Here is a 19,319-nt window from a genome sequence, read left to right as displayed (position 1 = left end):
TTCTTATGAGTCAAGTCAAATTTTCAATTTAAAAATCCTATCTTTTCAAAACTTTTTCAAAAATAAGATCTTTTTTCATCTTTCTTTTATGATTTTCGAAAATTTTAAAAATGATTTTCAAAATCTTTTTCTTAATTTCATTTCATAATTTCAAAATCTTTACTAACAATTAATGTGATTGATTCAAAAATTTTAAAGTTTGTTACTTGCCTATTAAGAAAGGTTCAATCTTTAAATTTTAGAATCATATCTTTTAGTTTCTTGTTAGTCAAGTAATCAACTTTAATTTTCAAAATCAAATTTTTTTAAATTTCTTTTTCAAATCTTTTTCAAAATGATTTTCAATAATATCTTTTCCAAAATCAATTTCAAAATCTTTTCTAACTTCTTATCTTTTCAAAATTGATTTTCAAATCTTTTTTCAATTAACTACTTGACTTTTTGTTTGTTTTACTATTTCTTATCTTTTTCAAAACCACCTAACTAATTTTCTCTCTCTAATTTTTGAAAACTCCTCCCTTCTTTTTCAAAACTCCTTTTTAATTAACTAATTATTTTAAATTTTAATTTTAATTTTATTTCTTCTCTGAAAATTCGAATACTAACTAATATTTAAAATAAAAACAAAAATATTTTTATTTTATTTTATTTAATTTTCAAATTCTCCCCCCTCTCATCTCTTTCTATTTATTTATTTATCTACTAACACTTCTCTTCTACTCAAAATTTGAACCCCCTCTTCCTCTCTGTGTTCGAATTTTTCTCTTCTCCTTCTTCTATTCTTCTCTTCTTCTACTCACATAAAGGAATCTCTATACTGTGACATAGAGGATTCCTCTTCTTTTCTGTTCTCTTCTTTTTCATATGAGCAGGAACATGGATAAAGACATTCTTATTGAAGCTGATCCTGAACCTGAAAGGACTCTTAAAAGGAAACTAAGAGAAGCTAAAGCACAACCATCTGGAGAGAACCTGACAGAAATTTTGGAAAAAGAAGGAGACATGGCCGAACCAAATAACAATGTCAACAATGCAAGGAAGGTGCTTGGTGACTTCATTGCACCCTCTGCTGACTTTTATGGAAGAAGCATCTTAATTCCTGCAATTGGAGCAAACAAGTTTGAGCTTAAGCCTCAATTAGTTTCTCTAATGCAACAGAATTGCAAGTTTCATGGACTTCCAATGGAAGATCATCATCAATTCTTAGCCGAATTCTTGTAAATCTGTGACACTGTCAAGACTAATGGAGTTGATCCCGAGGTCTACAGGCTTATGCTTTTCCCTTTTGTTGTAAGAGACAGAGCTAGAACATGGTTGGATTCACAACCTAAGGAAAGCCTGAACTCTTGGGAAAAGCTGGTCAGTGCTTTCCTAGCCAAATTCTTTCCTCCTCAAAAGATGAGCAAGCTTAGAGTGGAAATCCAAACCTTCAGACAGAAAGAAGGAGAATCCCTCTATGAAGCTTGGGAAAGATATAAGTAACTGATCAAAAGGTGTCCTACTGACATGCTTCCAGAATGGAGCATCATAAGTATATTCTATGATGGTCTGCTGAGTTGTCAAAAATGTCATTGGACCATTCTGCAGGAGGATCTCTTCATCTGAAAATCCCTGCAGAAGCTCACAAACTCATTGAAATGGTTGCAAATAACCAGTTCATGTACACCTCTGAGAGGAATCATGTGAACAATGGGACGCCTCAAAAGAAGGGAATTCTCGAAATTGAAACTCTGAATGCCATATTGGCTCAGAATAAAATATTGATTCAGCAAGTCAATATGATTTCTCAAAGTCTGAATGGATTGCAAGCTGCATCCAACAGTACTAAAGAAGCATCTTCTGAAAAAGAAGCTTATGATCCTGAGAACCCTGCAATGGCAGAGGTGAATTACATGGGAGAACCCTATGAAAACACCTATAATCCTTCATGGAGAAATCATCCTAATCTCTCATGGAAGGATCAACAAAAGCCTCAACAAGGCTTCAACAATAATGGTGGAACAAATAGGTTTAGCAATAGCAAGCCTTTTCCATCATATTCTAAGCAACAGACAGAGAATTCTGAATAGAGCCATTCTGGCATGACAACCATAGTATCTGATCTATCCAAGACCACACTAAATTTCATGAATGAAACAAGGTCCTCCATTAGAAATTTGGAGGCATAGGTGGGTCTGCTAAGTAAGAAGATTACTGAAACTCCTCCAAGTACTCTCCCAAGCAATACAGAAGAAAATCCCAAGAGAGAGTGCAAGGCCATAACCATGACCAATATGGCCGAACCTGGAGAGAGTGAGGAGGACGTGAGTCCCAGTGAGAAAAGCCTCATGGGACGTCCCCTAGACAGAAAAGATTTTCCCTTTGAGGAACCAAAGGAATCTGAAGCTCATACAGAGACCATAGAGATTCCATTGAACTTCCTTCTGCCATTCATGAGCTCTGATGAATATTCTTCCTCTAAAGAGGATGAAGATACCATTGAAGAGCATGTTGCTAAATATCTAGGAGCAATCATAAAGCTGAATGCCAAGTTATTTAGTACTGAGACTTGGGAGGATAAACCCCCCTTGTTCACAAATGAACTGAGTGCATTAATGAAGCAGACATTTCCTCAGAAGAAACTGGATCCCAGAAAATTCTTTATACCTTGTACCATAGGCACCATGACCTTTGAGAAGGCTCTATGTGACCTGGGGTCATGGATAAACCTCATGCCACTCTCTGTAATGGAGAAACTGGGAATCTTTGAGGTACAAGCTGCAAGAATTTCACTAGAGATGGCAAACAAATCCATGAAACAGGCTTATGGACTAGTAGAGGACGTGCTAGTGAAGGTTGAAAACCTTTACATCCCTGCTAATTTCATAATCCTAGACACTGGGAAGGATGAGGATGAATCCATCATCCTTGGCAGACCCTTCCTAGCCACAGCAAAAGCTGTGATTGATGTTGACAGAGGAGAGTTGGTCCTTCAGTTGAATGAGGACTACCTTGTATTCAAGACTCAAGGTTCTCCTTCTGTAACTATGAAGAGGAAGCATGAAAAGCTTCTCTCAATACAGAGTCAAACAAAACCCCCACATTCAAACTCTAAGTTTGGTATTGGGAGGCCCCAACAAGCTCTAAGTTTAGTGTTGAGAGGCTACAACACTGCTCTGATTATCTGTGAGGCTCCATAAGAGCTCACTGTCAAGCTATTGACATTAAAGAAGCGCTTGTTGGGAGGCAGCCCAATGTTATTTAACTATATCTATTTATTTTCTATTGTTATTTTATGTTTTTTTTAGGTTGATAATCATGTGAAGTCACAAAAACAACTGAAAAATAAAAAACAGAATGAAAAATAGCATTAAAAATAGCTCACCCTGGAGGAAGAGCTTACTGGCATTTAAACGCCAGTAAGAAGCATCAGACTGGCATTTAACGCCAGAAAGAAGCATCAAGCTGGTGTTAAACGCTAGAAACAAGCACCAAACTGGCGTTTAACGCCAGAACAGAGCATCTACTTGGCGTTTAACGCTAGAAATGGGAGAAAAGCTGGCGTTAAACGCCATAAACAAGCAGCAACCTGGCGTTTAATGCCAGAAGTGCATTCTAAGGGCGTTTTGCACGCCTAAATAGAGCAGGGATGCTAAGTCCTTGACCCCTCAGGATCTGTGGACCCCACAGGATCCCCACCTACCCCACCTCTTCTTCTCTCCTTTTCACACCCTTTCATAACACTCTTTCCCAAATACCCTTCACCAATCACCTCCATACCTCTTCCCCAAATACTCTTCACCACTCACATCCATCCACTCTTCCCAAAAAACCCACCTACCTCCAAATTTAAAATCCTTTCCCTCCCAAACCCAAACCTAATACACGAACCCTAACCCTTCCCCCACCCTTATATAAACCCCTCAACACTACATCATTTTCACACATTACAAACACTTCTTCCCCCTTGGCCGAATACACTCTTCTCCTCCATCTCCTCCATTTTCTTCTTCTTCTACTATTTTCTTTCTTCTTTTGCTCGAGGACGAGCAAACATTTTAAGTTTGGTGTGGTAAAAGCGTTGCTTTTTATTTTTCCATAACCATTAATGGCACCTAAGGCCAGAGAAACCTCAAGAAAGAGGAAAGGGAAGGCAATTGCTTCCACCTCTGAGTCATGGAAGATGGAGAGATTCATCTCAAAGGTCTATTAAGACCACTTCTATGAAGTTGTAGCCAAGAAAAAGGTGATCCCTGAGGTCCCTTTTAAGCTAAAAAAGGAGTGAGTATCCGGAGATCTGACATGAGATTAGAAGAAGAGGATGGGAAGTTCTCTCCAATCCTATTCAACAAGTCGGGATCTTAATGGTTCAAGAGTTTTATGTAAACGCATGGATCACTAAGAACCATGATCAAAGTATGAACCCAAATCCAAAGAATTGGCTTACAATGGTTCGGGGGGAAATACTTAGATTTCAGTCCAGAAAATATAAGGTTGGCGTTCAACTTGCCAATGATGCAAGAAAACGCACACCCCTACACTAGAAGGGTCAACTTTGATCAAAGGTTGGACCAAGTCCTCATAGACATATGTGAGGAAGGAGCTCAATAGAAAATTGACTCAAGAGGCAAGCCGATTCAACTAAGAAGGCATGACCTCAAGCCAGTGGCTAGAGGATGGTTGGAGTTCATCCAACGCTCAATCATTCCCACTAGCAACCGGTCTGAAGTTACTATAGACCGGGCCATCATGATCCACAGTATCATGATTGGGGAGGAAGTGGAAGTTCATGAGATTATACCTCAAGAACTCTACAAGGTGGCTGACAAGTCCTCCATTTTGGCAAGGTTAGCCTTCCCTCACCTCATTTGTCACCTCTGCAATTCGGCTGGAATTGACATAGAGGGAGACATCCTCATTGAAGAGGACAAGCCCATCACTAAAAAGAGGATGGAGCAAATAAGAGAGCCCACTCATGGACCTCAACAAGAGCATGAGGAAATTCCTCATCATGAAATCCATGAGATGCCTCAAGGGATGCACTTTCCTCCACAGAACTATTGGGAGCAAATTAACACCTCCCTAGGAGAATTGAGTTCCAACATGGGACAACTAAGGGTGGAGCACCAAGAGCATTTCATTCTCCTTCATGAAATTAGAGAAGATCAAAGAGCCATGAGGGAGGAGCAACAAAGGTAAGGAAGAGACATAGAGGAGCTCAAGAACACCATTGGTTCTTCAAGAGGAAGAAGACGCCACCCTCACTAAGGTGGACCCGTTCCTTAATCTCCTTGTCTATTTAATTTTTCAGTTTTCGCTTTTTGAACCTTATGTTTTGTTTATGTTTGTGTCTTTACTATAGGATCATTAGTATTTAAGTGTCTATGTCTTAAAGCTATGAATATCCTATGAATCCATCACCTCTCCTAAATGAAAAATGTTCTAAAAATAAAAGAACAAGAAGTACATGATTTCAAATTCATCCTTGAAATTAGTTTAATTATTTTGATGTGGTGACAATACTTTTGTTTTCTGAATGAATGCTTGAACAGTGCATATGTCTTTTGAATTTGTTATTTATGAATGTTAAATTTTTTAGCTCTTGAAAGAATGATGAAAAGGAGAAATGTTATTGATAATCTGAAAAATCATAAAATTGATTCTTGAAGCAAGAAAAAGCAGTGAATACAAAAGCTTGTAGAAAAAAAAAAGAAAGAAAGAAAAAGAAAAAGCAAGCAGAAAAAGCCAATAGCTTTTTAAACCAAATGGCAAGAGCAAAAAGCCAATAACCCTTTAAACAAAAGGCAAGGGTAAAAAAGATCCAAGGCTTTGAGCATCAGTGGATAGGAGGGCCCAAAGGAATAAAATCCTGGCCTAAGCGGCTAAACTAAGCTGTCCCGAACCATGTGCTTGTGGCGTGAAGGTATCAAGTAGAAAGCTTGAGACAGAGTGGTTAAAGTCGAGGTCCAAAGCAAAAAAAAAAAAAGAGTGTACTTAAGAACCCTGGGCACCTCTAATTGGGGACTTTAGCAAAGCTGAGTCATAATCTAAAAAGGTTCACCCAGTTATGTGTCTGTGGCATTTATGTATCCAGTGGTAATACTGGAAAACAAAGTGCTTAAGGCCACGGCCAAGACTCATAAAGTAGCTGTGTTCAAGAATCAACATACTGAACTAAGAGAATCAATAACACTATCTAAATTCTGAGTTCCTATAGATGCCAATCATTCTGAACTTCAAAGGATAAAGTGAGATGCCAAAACTGTTCAGAGGCAAAAAGCTACTAGTCCCGCTCATCTAATTGAAGCTAAGTTTCATTGATATTTTGGAATTTATAGTATATTCTCTTCTTTTTATCCTATTTGATTTTCAGTTGCTTGGGGACAAGCAACAATTTAAGTTTGGTGTTGTGATGAGCGGATAATTTATATACTTTTTGGCATTGTTTTTACATAGTTTTTAGTATGTTTTAGTTACTTTTTAGTATATTTTTATTAGTTTTTAAATAAAAATTACATTTCTGGACTTTACTATGAGTTTGTGTGTTTTTCTGTGATTTCAGGTAATTTCTGGCTGAATATGAGGGACTTGAGCAAAAATCTGATTCAGAGGCTGAAGAAGGACTGCAGATGCTGTTGGATTCTGACCTCCCTGCACTCAAAATAGGTTTTCTGGAGCTACAGAAACCCAATTGGTGCACTCTAAATTGCGTTAGAAATTAGACATCCAGGGCTTTTTAGAAATATATAATAGTTCATACTTTGCTCGAGTTTTGACGACGCAAAACTGGCATTCAAACGCCAACTTCCTACCCTATTCTGGAGTTAAACGCCAGAAATAGGTTGCAAATCAGAGTTAAACGCCAGAAACAGGCTACAACCTGCCGTTTAACTCCAAAAGAGTCTCTACAAATGAAAGCTCAATGCTCAGCCTAATCACACACCAAGTGGGCCCGGAAGTGGATTTCTACATCATTTACTTATCTTATGTAACCCTAGCTACTAGTTTAGTATAAAAACTACTTTTAGTGATTTATTTTATAGCTCTGGTTAGTCTTTGAATAATTTTATGTTCAGAGATCACGTTTAGGGGGCTGGTCATTTGGTCATGCCTGGACCTTCATCACTTATGTATTTTCAACGGTAGAGTTTTTACACCCCATAGATTAAAGTGTGGAGCTATGTTGTTCCTCATGAATTAATGCAAAGTACTATTGTTTTCTTATTCAATTTAAGCTTATTCCTATTCTAAGATATTCGCTTGCACTTCAACATGATGAATATGATGATCCGTGACACTCATCCCTATTCTCAACCTATGAACGCGTGCCTGACAACCACTTCCGTTCTACCCTAGATCGAGCGTGTATCTATTAGCCTCAATCCCGAAAGATCGGAGTCTTCGTGGTATAAGCTAGAATTATTAGCGGCCATTCCTGATATCCGGAAAGTCTAAACCTTGTCTGTGGTATTCCGAGTTAGATCTGGGAAGGGATGACTGTGACGAGCTTCAAACTCGCGAGTGTTGGGCGTAGTGACAGACGCAAAAGGATCAATGGATCCTATTCCAACATGATCGAGAACCGACAGATGATTAGCCATGCGGTGACAGCGCATTTAGACCATTTTCACTGAGAGGACGGGAAGTAGCCATTGACAATGGTGATGCCCAACATACAGCTTGCCATGGAAAGGAGTATGAATGATTGAATGAAGGCAGTAGGAAAGCAGAGATTCAGAAGGAGCAAAGCATCTCCATACGCTTATCTGAAATTCTCACCAATGAATTACATAAATATCTCTATCTTATTTTATATTTTAATTATATTTTAAATATCAAAATCCCATAACCATTTGAATCTGCTTGATTGAGATTTACAAGATGACCATAGCTTGCTTTAAGCCGACAATTTTTGTGGGATTGACCCTTACTCACATAAGGTTTATTACTTAGACGACCCAGTGCACTTGCTGGTTAGTTGTGTGGAGTTGTGAAAAAGAATTGAGATTATGAACGTGCGTACTAAGTTTTTGGCACCGTTGCTGGGGAATGAACAATCACGATTTCCTGCACCTTTTGTGTAGTAATATTCCAGGTTGGTTTTCTATCTCTGAATATAATGAATTGTTTAAATTTTATGTTGGACTTACTTTTCCTAAGATAGAATTTTAGGACAGAAGTGAGAGAAGGTCTCGTAGTGGCATCTTCTCAAAACCCTTGTTTACTAAAAAAATATGGAGTTATAAGGGGTTTCGCACTAGAATAGTTAGGATTCGATGTTTTATTGAATGCGTCTATGTTATAATTTATGCTTACAGTTGTTTCCTCTGTGAAAATTGTTATGTTTACTCGATAGATGTCTCTGAATTAAGGAGAAGTTCTGCCGAATTATTGTTTAAATTGTTTAAAACATGTTTGGTTTGTCAGAAAATAATAATTTTATTTGGCGAGAGATTCTAATCATAGGGTACTGATGAGTGGCCCAAAGTGGGTTCGGAATTTATCTCAAAATTAAATTGGCGTTGCAAGTATAGTTCCAAACCCAACAATTGACCAATATCAAATTTAAATCTAAAGATGTCACAATTCAAATCAATTAATAACTGGGAGTTTTAAGTCCCGGGTCGTCTTCCCTATGAGTTGCAATTAAGTGTCTATTATTGGCTATAGGGAAATGGGGGTTGGATGATAGCAATTGGCGAGAAATTAAAATGCAAGAAGGTAGCTTAACATGCAAGAAATTAAATGAAGGCAAGTAAAGACAATAAAAATGGAAATTGAAAGCTAGAAAGGACTCTTGGCAAGAAGTGGGTAATTAAGGATTCCTATCCTAGTTGTGGACCACAAACATGGTAATTATGTGTGAATTAATACCAATTAGTCAACCCTACATCGAGGATAAGTCAACTAGGCATAATTAATCTCAATCCCTAAGTCCTAAGTCAACACTAGTGGGTCACTTAGAGTCAAGGAAAACCAAATTAATTAACAACCCTCACACAATGTGGAATGGACATCCACCACTCAAGTTCACCAAAACCACACAATTTCTCAACCAAGAGTGAGAAAAACTAAGCAAAATCCCAACCAAGCATTTTGTCAAACACTTGGTGGGCATGTAAAGAAAGCATGATAAAATGACAAGAAATAATAAATTCTACAACTACCAAGCAAGGAAAATAAAGATAGCAACTCAATGAAGCAATAAATGACATAAAACATAAAATTGCATTAAATGTAATTTAAAATGACAAGAGTGTTCATAAGCATAAAAAGCAACAAAATGAGGAAATTAACATGATAAACTAAAGAGATTAAGACAATAAAGTAAAGAAGGGTAGAAGAAACTAGATCAAAACAAGAATTAGACATAGAAATTATAAGGAAATTAAACTAAAAATCCTAGGTTCTAGAGAGAAAGGGGAGCTTCTCTCTCTAGAAAGTCAACTACATGACTAAAATCTAACCCTAATTGCTCCCCCCTTCAAATGGAGTGAGGCCTTGCTTAATATAGAAAGAATCAGCATCAAAAAGTCCAAAAACTGGGCTCTGGAAGCCCAGAAATCGCCCCCAGCGATTTCCATTAAATGAGTCACGCGCTGGGACGTGTGCGGACGCACAGGTGTGTGTGTCCGCACACATGCTGAATTTCTTCTTCTGTGTACGCACAGGTTGTCGTGCGCACGCACACTCCAATGTGTGCTTCTCCTTTGTTTTCTTCAAGTTTTCTCCCTTTGTACATGTTTCCTTCCACTTTTGCCTTGCCAAACTTGCCTTTAGGACCTAAAATCACTCATCAAACATGTCATGGCATTGAGTGGCATAAAAGTGGGATTAAAATAACTAATTTAAGCACAAAAATATATGTTTTCACATTTAGGCACAATCTAGAAGGAAAACACAAAAGCGTGCTATTCGGATGAATAATTGTGGGCTTATATGATAGAATCCACTCAAATCAAAGCAAAATATATCGTCAAATATGGACTCATCAATTCTCCCACACTTAAATAATAGCATGTCCTCATGCTAATCACAATCAAAGGAGAAGGATAAGGAGGGTAAGCAATTTATTAAATGCAACTAACTGCGTGCATGCAACTACACTAAATACTATCTATATATATATATGTACACTATAGTTCCTATTTAGTTTGGTACAAAATAAACAAGAGATTCCAATTAATCCGAAACAAGCCTTAGGGCCAAGGCAAAGAGTCAATACACTATGATCAGAGTCCAAAGAATTGAATTAAGATTTTCAAAACTAACCAACAAATAACTTGCAAGAAGATACAATATAATGCACAAGAACATAGAATTGAGCGACCGAACCCCTCACCGGATGTGTATTCACTCAATTCGCTCAGTGTTTAGGGCTTAATCGCTCAATTCTCCTTTTGTCATATTTCTCAAAGATTTTTAAGTCATCCAACAATCAACAATTATTTAGTGCATGCATACAAATATCATGAGGACTTCATGGTGGTAATGGGGCTAGGGTCAAGGTAGGATGCATATGGTCAAGTGGACTAGAATTTGAATTTTTGATCAACCTAAGCTTCCCACCTAACCTATGACAACCTATACAACTCAAAGCTAACCTAACTACCCATTCTTCACTTTTCACACACTCCTGTATTCTCTTTTTGATCATTACATATATGCATTGATTCTTATTGACTTCATTTTGGGGCATTTTGTCCCCTTTTTGTTACCTTTTTTTTCTATTTTTATTATTATTATCTTTTTTTTAGAACATCAATGCATATGGTTTAACATAATTCAAACATGACTATGTACCCAATTCCCAAAATTTTGACAAAAATATAAAAATACCCTTTTAACCCGACCAATGTTCCCAAACTTACCAAACTTGAATGATAAATACTCTCACTAGCCTAAGCTAATCAAAGATCCAAACAAACTTGGTTAGGAGTTCTCTTGTTGTTTGAGGTTGAATGCGAGAAATGTAAACAAACTTGCATGAAAGCAATGAACAAATAGCAAGTAGGCTAAAGGACACAAGAAATTGAACTAAACAAGAGTAAATGACAATCAATCAATGTAAAAGCCTTAGCTAGGGTTGGGAATTGGAATTCTTATCCTCATTGCCTCCAACAATCGTGATAAGAATTGATTATTGCTCCATTTAGTTAACCTCTAACTATGGAGGAAAGTCAAGTAGAGATAATCAATTTGAGTCCACAAGTCCTAGTCAAATCCTAAGGAAAGACTAGAGTTAGTGTCATTCAAATCAATTAGCAATGTCCAATTATCAATCAACAAAAGGCTTTGACAATTCAAGCGTCTCCAATTGTCCAACCCCTAAGCCAAGAATGAAAATCTACTCCATAGCTATAGTTGACATTTTCTAAAATAAGTGGTGAACAAGAATGAAAGACATTGTGAAATTGAGAAGAGAATTTGAATTCAAGCTATCTAATACAAGCAATCAACAACAATAAAGCACTTCACAACAATGAACATGAAATTCTTCAATGCATTAATAGAAATCAAAGTAACAAGATCTAAATCCAAGATCTACAATGCTAGAGTAACAAAAACACTAAATTGAGGGTGGAAGAGTGAGATCCACAAACTAGAACAATGTAGAATTGAGATTGAATTCAGATGTAACCAAAGGATCCAAGTGAAATTGGAATTGAGAAAGCCAAAACCTAGAGAGAAGTTAGAGTTTCTCTCTCTAAAAAACTCCAAAACTAACTACCAAAAAAATTTCTAAATGTGAGTAATGTGTAATGTGTGAATCCCCTTCAATCCTTGGTCCTTTTAGCCTTTTCCATCCAAAATTCAGCTCAAAACTGGGCTAGGAGCTCTTCTGAAATCGCCAGGCATGATTTCATTAAAGAAGCCACGTGCCGAGCGTCACGCGTACGCGTCGTCTAGGTTTTTGCGATCCACGCGTGCGCGTCGATGAGAATTCTGCCCAGCCACTTATATGCGTCCACGTTTGCACGCCAATCCCAGATTCCAGCTCCCACGCATTCCCGTCGGCTACGCATGCGCGTTGATGCCAATACTCCAAAGCTCCATTTTTCATGCTCCTTCTACTTATGCATGCTTTCTTCCTCTCTTCTAGACCATTCTTGCCCCTATAAACTCTAAAATCACTCAACAAATGGATCATGGCATTGAATGGTAATAGAGGAAGATAAAAATATAGCATAATTAAGGAATAAAAAGCATGTTTTCAACCATCAAGCAAAATTAGGAAGGAAACATAAAACTATATATTTTACATGGATAAGTGTGATAGAATGTTGATAGAACCCTCCAAATTCTAAACAAAATAAACCCTAAAAGGGATTGAAAGACCAAAGAATCATAGGAGAATGGGAATTTATTAAATGCAAATTACCTTATGGATGCAACTAATGCAAATGTATCTATCTACTTGGTCAAAGGTAGATCAACTTCCAAGAATATATATGAGTACATAGGGCCAAAATGACAAAATAATTCATGACTCTACCAATTCAAAGCATCGAAGTGGAGTGTGCATAGCTTGCATAAAGAATGCTTGTGAAAGCCGGGAACTAGGAATTGAGCGTCAAACCCTCACCGGAAGTGTTTGCACTTTATTCTCTCTAGTGTTTAGGGTTGACCACTCAATCCTCCTCTAATCATGCTTTCTAAGATTTGTTTGTCATCTAACAATCAACAATTATCCAATGCATGTACACACCTATCATGAGGTCTTTTCATAGGTTGTAATGGGGCTAGGGTCAAGGTAAGGTTATATATAGCTAAGTGAGCTCAAGATTTGAATCTTTGATTAACATAAGCTTCCCACCTAACCTATATAGCCACCTATAAAAATCTAATACAAGCCTAACTATCCATTCTTCTCTTCTTTACATACTCATGCATTCTTTTCTTGATCATTTCCCATATGCATTGACCATTATTGAACCTTACTTTGAGGCCTTTTGTCCCCTTTTTATTTCTTTCTTCTTCTTTTCTTTTTTCTTCTATTTTTTTCTTTTTTTTCCTTTTCTACATATTTTTTTTTCTTCTTTTCTTTCTTTTTGAACTACAAACATATACAAGAACATCAATGTACATGGCTTCGTATTTAATGCATGAATATGTACCCAATTCCTAAGATCTTCAATGAAAATTATAAACACCCCCTTTCACCTCAACCAATGTCCCAAGTTTCCCCACACTTGAATGACACACACACACTAGCCTAAGTTAATCAAAGATCCAAATAAAGGACATTTATTGTTTTTCGATTTAAGGCTTGTAATGTGCTAATATTAAGAACAAAGTGGTTTATCATAGGCTTAAAGTTGGCTAACAATGGTTGATGAAAGGTAGGCTATTTGGATACGTGAGCTAAATGAAATGATGGCCTCAATCATATAAATGCATGTCTACATGGAATAATGGACATAAAGAATCGAACAAATCAACGATCACAATCATAGAAAGAGAACAATGCACACAAGAATGGAAATAAGTGGTTATAAGATGTAACCACATAATTAAGCTCAAATCTCACATGCTTATATTCTTAGCTCAAAAACCATGTTCCAAAATAAATTCTTCAAGTAAGATTGACACAAAAATTTTTTGAATTGGTAGGGTGCCCTAAAAAATGATTTCTTGGAAGATAAGTCATCACCCTAACCAAGTATTCCTAACATGCAAAAAGTGTTCAATTACAAAAACTAACCATGCAATCTATTCTAACTAAAGGAAGAAAAATCAAAATCATAGGAGTTGAAAAGAGAAGAATACCTACGGAAGAATTCTTTTAGGGCATGCTGGCTTTTACAGAAGATTTATTAAAGATTTTTCAAAAATATCGAAGCCCTTGAGCAATCTTCTTATGTCTGATACACCTTTTGTCTTTGATCAGAAGTGCATGCTAGCATTTGAAAACTTGAAAAAGAAACTTTCCTCAGCCTCTATCATTACCCCACCTGATTGAAATCTGCCATTTGAGTTGATGTGTGACGCATCAGACTTTGCAGTTGGGGAAGTGCTAGGGCAGAGGAAAGATAATTTGGTGCATGTCATATACTATGCCAGCAAAGTCCTTAGTGACATTCAAAAGAATTACACCATCACCGAAAAGGAGTTGTTGGCAATAGTTTTTGCATTTGATAAATTTAGATCATATCTCATTGGCTCCAAAGTGATTATTTTTACCGATCACACAGCACTTAAATATTTGTTTGCTATGCAAGAATCAAAACCAAGATTGATAAGATGGATCTTGTTGTTTCAGGAGTTCAATATTGATATTAGAGACAAGAAAGGAGTGGAGAACAAGGTAGCAGATCATCTGTCTAGAATCCCTTGTGAGAATGGTGGCACACATGATTCAAGTGTAAATGAGTTCTTTCCAGATGAGCAGCTAATGTTGGTTCACAAGGCACCCTGGTTTGCAGACATTGCCAATTTTAAAGCAACTGGGGAAGTGCCTCCAGAGATCAACAAATATCAAAGAAGGAAGCTCATCAATGATGCTAAATATTTCATCTGGGATGAGCCATATCTCTTCAAGAAATATTCAGATGGAATACTTAGAAGATGCATTTCAGAAGAAGAGGGACGAGAAGTCCTATGGAATTGTCATGGCTCTTGCTATGGAGGCCACTTTGGAGGGGAAAGAACTGCGGCCAAGGTGCTGCAGTGTGGATTCTTTTGGCCCACTCTTTTCAAGGATGCGAAAGAACTAGTGAAGAGCTGCAATAAATGGCAAAGGGCTAGAAATTTACCCAAAAGAAATGAGATGCCACAGAACTTCATCTTAGAACTTGAACTGTTTGATGTGTAGAGAATCAATTTCATGGGACTATTCCCAACCTTATACTCTAACAAGTATATTTTGGTGGCAGTAGACTATGTATCCAAGTGGGTAGAGGCCATTACAACCCCAACAAATGATAACAAAGTGGTCATGAACTTCCACAGAAAGAATATCTTTAGTCGGTTTGGAGTTCCACGAGCTCTCATCAGTGATGGAGGAACCCATTTTTGCAACAGACCATTAGAGGCTCTTCTCCTGAGATACGGGGTAAAGCATAAGGTTGCCACACCTTATCACCCTAAAAAAAATGGCCAAACAGAGATATCAAACAGAGAGCTAAAAAGGATCTTAGAAAAGACTATGGGAGCCTCAAAAAAAGACTGGTAAAAAAAGTTGGATGATGCTCTTTGGGCATACAGGACAGCCTTTAAAACACCAATTAGGATGTCCCCATATCAATTGCTGTATGGAAAGGCCTACCATTTACCATTGGAGCTGGAACACAAAGCCTTCTGGGTTCTCAAGCTACTAAACCTTGATACTACTGTTGCCGGTGAGAAAAGGATCTTGCAACTGCAAGAATTGGAGGAGTTTAGGTCTCAGGCCTATGAAAACGCCAAGATCTACAAGGAAAGGGAAAATAAAAAGCATCATCTCCATCTGACACCGAGGAGCTTTGAAGAAGGACAGCAAGTACTCCTCTACAACTCCAAACTGAGACTCTTCCCTGGAAAACTCAAGTCAAGGTGGTCAGAACCCTTCGTTGTCACAAAGGTCTCACCTTATGGACACATAGAAATCATGGAAGAAAGCTCAAAGCGGGCATTCACGGTGAATGGACAAAGGCTCAAACGCTATCTGGGAAATATAGGGGAGGACCCCAAACTGAAGTACAATCTCAACTAATGGAGCAATCGTCGAGCTAGCGATGCTAAAAGAGCGCTTTGTTGGGAGGCAACCCAACCTGAGGTAGTTTTCTTTTCATAAACCATTTCAATAAAAGATATAAGTAGATTCTCTGTATTGCAAGGAGCTAAGTTTGGTGTTACACACCAAGACAGTTTAAGGGGTGAGTGTGATGCTAAGTTCGGTGTTCCACCAATGATTTCATTTAAAACTACACTGCAACCCTTCACTGACAAGTCACTGACTCCAAACAATCAAAGAAATTACTTAACATGTGTTTAGTTTCTAGTTTATAGTTTGTTTTTCTAGTTCATAGTTGTTTTTTTAATAAAAGAATATGAGGTTCTTTGCATGTATTCAGTTGTGGCATGAAAAAGTAAGTAAGGAACTAAGTTTGGTATTCCCACACTAACTTAACTTTAGGAAGTTCACAAGCATAAATGCATGCTAACAGTTTCTCAAAGTGCTTGGGGAGCAAGCAAACTTCCAAGAAAATGTATTGCAGGAAGTTAATCGACTACTTGGAGGATGGAACACACCATCACCTAAAGAAAAGAAAAGGGGAAATGCCAAGGGCTATGGATGATAATGACAAAGTAGAAACAAGCAGACACTAAGAGGTTGTGTTTTTCCTCAACCATTCACGCCTTAAAAGGCTCTAATTGGAAGCATGAATGCACCCCTGCTAAACTAGTCTATTGTCATTATAAATTGTGTCTGTGTACTGTCTTCATTGCTTAGTAAGTGACTAGCTAGTTCCCTGTCTCCACCCCATCTTGCTTAATGTATGCTTATCCCTTAAGATAAATAAAAGAAAATGTTATGAAAATAAGAGTGGAGTCCATGTTATAGAATAAAGTCCCAATGTTTGTGGTGGTAATTGATTAGCTAAGTTGGTTCACCGACAAGGTACAAGGACAATTATGTGTCTTGAACTATATGCTTGAAGTACATCCTATGAGACTAGCTAAATAACAAGATTCCAACAAGAAAAGAGAAAAGTTATAGTATGAAAAAGAAAGAAAAAGAATAAGAAATAAGGCTAGGCACCAAGGGTTGAACAAAAATGATGAACAAGAGAAATGTTATTGATAATCTGAAAAATCATAAAATTGATTCTTGAAGCAAGAAAAAGTAGCGAATACAAAAGCTTGGAAAAGAGAGAGAGAGAGAGAGAGAGAGAGAGAGAGAGAGAGAGAGAGAGAGAAAGCAAGCAGAAAAAGCCAATAGCCCTTAAAACCAAAAGGCAAGGGTAGTAAAAAGGATCCAAGGCTTTGAGCATCAGTGGATAGGAGGGCCTAAAGGAATAAAATCCTGGCCTAAGCGGCTAAACCAAGCTGTCCCTAACCATGTGCTTGTGGCGTGAAAGTGTCAAGTGAAAAATTGAGACTGAGCGGTTAAAGTCAAGATCCAAAGCAAAAAAAAAAAGAGTGTGCTTAAGAACCCTGGACACCTCTAATTGGGGACTTTAGCAAAGCTGAGTCACAATCTGAAAAGGTTCACCCAACTATATATTGTGGCATTTATGTATCCGGTGGTAATACTGGAAAACAAGGTGCTTAGGGCCACGGCCAAGACTCATAAAGTAGCTGTGTTCAAGAATCAACATACTAAACTAGGAGAATCAATAATACTATCTGAATTCTGAGTTCCTATGGATGCCAATCATTCTGAATTTCAAAGGATAAAGTGAGATGCCAAAACTATTCGGAAGCAAAAAGCTACTAGTCCCGCTCATCTAATTAGAATCTGAGCTTCACTCAAAACTCTGAGATATTATTACTTCTTAATTTATTTTTATCCTATTTGTCTGGTTGCTTGGGGACAAGCAACAGTTTAATTTTGGTGTTGTGATGAGCGGATATTTTATACGCTTTTTGGGGTTAATTTCATGTAGTTTTTAGTATGTTTTAGTTAGTTTTTAGTATATTTTTAGTAGTTTCTAGGAAAAATTCATATTTTTGGACTTTACTATGAGTTTGTGTATTTTTCTGTAATTTCAGGTATTTTCTGGCTGAAATTGAGGGAGCTGAGCAAAAATCTGATTCAGGCTGAAAAAGGACTGCTGATGCTGTTGGATTCTGACCTCCCTGCACTCGGAATAGATTATTTGGAGCTACAGAAGTCCAATTGGTGCGCTCTCAATTGCGTTGGAAAGTAGACATCCAGGGCTTTCCAGAAATATATAATAGTTCATACTTTTTTCAAGGATAGACGACGTAAACTGGCGTTCAACGCCAGTTCCATGTTGCATTCTGGCGTTAAACGCCAGAAATAGGTTACAAGTTGGAGTTAAACGCCAGAAACAGGTTACAACCTGGCGTTCAACTCTGGAAACAGCCTAGGCACGTGTAAAGCTCAAGTCTCAGCCCTAGCACACACCAAATGGGCCCCAGAAGTGGATTTCTTCACTATCTATCTTAGTTTACTCATTTTCTGTAAACCTAGGTTACTAGTTTAGTATTTAAACAACTTTTAGAGATTTATTTGGTACCTCATGACATTTTTAGATCAGAACTTTGTACTCTTTGACGGCATGAGTCTCTAAACTCCATTGTTGGGGGTGAGGAGCTCTACTGTGTCTCGATGAATTAATGCAATTATTTCTGTTTTCTATTCATACACGCTTGTTTCTATCTAAGATGTTCATTCGCACTTCAATATAATGGATGTGATGATCCATGACACTCATCACCATTCTCAACCTATGAACGTGTGCCTGACAACCACCTCTGTTCTACCTTCGATTGAATGAGTATCTCTTGGATTCCTTAATCAGAATCTTCGTGGTATAAGCTAGAATCCATTGGCAGCATTCATGAGAATCCAAAAAGTCTAAACCTTTTCTGTGGTATTCCGAGTAGGATTCAGGGATTGAATGACTGTGACGAGCTTCAAACTCATAAGGGTTGGACGTAGTGATAAACGCAAAAGGATCAATGGATCCTATTCCAGCATGAGTGAGAACCGACAGATGATTAGTCGTGCGGTGACAATGCACCTGGACCATTTTCACTGAGAGAACGGATGGTAGCCATTGACAATGGTGATCCACCAACACACAGCTTGCTATAGGAGGAACCTTGTGTGCGTGAAAAAGAAGACAGGGGAAAAGTAGAGATTCGGAAGACAAAGCATCTCCAAAACTCCAACATATTCTCCATTACTGCATAACAAGTATTTAATTCATGCTCTTTTATTTTTCGCAATCCAGACTGATAATTATAATTGATATATCCTTACTAAGAATTACAAGATAACCATAGATTGCTTCAAGCCAACAATCTCTGTGGGATTCGACCCTTACTCACGTAAGGTATTACTTGGACGACCCAGTGCACTTGCTAGTTAGTGGTACGAGTTGTGAAAAGTGTGATTTACAATTCGTGCACCAACTAACGTGGAGAGGAAAGAAGTTTTGTAGCGTTAGTGACAAAGTTAGTGTTACTAATGCCTTCGTGTCATGGCATACCTACGTTAAGGGCCACGTTAGTTACACTAACGTAGACCATTAACGTGGGAAAGAAGACAAGAGTGTAGTGTTATTTGCAAAGTTAGCACCAATAACGCTATCGAAGGTTAGGAAGGCTATGTTAGTGGTCACATTAGTGCCACTAACGTTGGAGTTAACGTGGCTCAATTGGAT

The 19,319-nt window shown here is 37.7% G+C and overlaps 1 protein-coding gene and 1 non-coding gene across 2 annotated transcripts; one reads left to right on the top strand and one right to left on the bottom strand.

Moving 5' to 3' along the window:
- Positions 1-1,404: 1,404 nt before the first annotated feature.
- LOC148578240 (small nucleolar RNA R71) lies at positions 1,405-1,512 on the bottom strand. The gene has a single exon (XR_015903971.1). It is a non-coding gene; the product is annotated as a small nucleolar RNA R71 (small nucleolar RNA).
- Positions 1,513-15,211: 13,699 nt separating this feature from the next.
- LOC148578239 (uncharacterized) lies at positions 15,212-15,673 on the top strand. Its single transcript, XM_088502988.1, has one exon. It carries the CDS (start codon positions 15,212-15,214, stop codon positions 15,671-15,673), a length of 462 nt encoding a protein of 153 aa, XP_088359114.1.
- The last annotated feature ends 3,646 nt before the right edge of the window (positions 15,674-19,319 follow it).

The sequence above is a fragment of the Arachis ipaensis genome, chromosome B1, assembly GCF_059453495.1.
Source record: "Arachis ipaensis isolate K30076 ecotype BB chromosome B1, ASM5945349v1, whole genome shotgun sequence".
Lineage (NCBI taxonomy): Eukaryota > Viridiplantae > Streptophyta > Magnoliopsida > Fabales > Fabaceae > Arachis > Arachis ipaensis.
The sequence above is the reverse complement of the archived record's forward strand: the minus strand, read 5'-3'. Positions and strand labels throughout refer to the sequence as shown.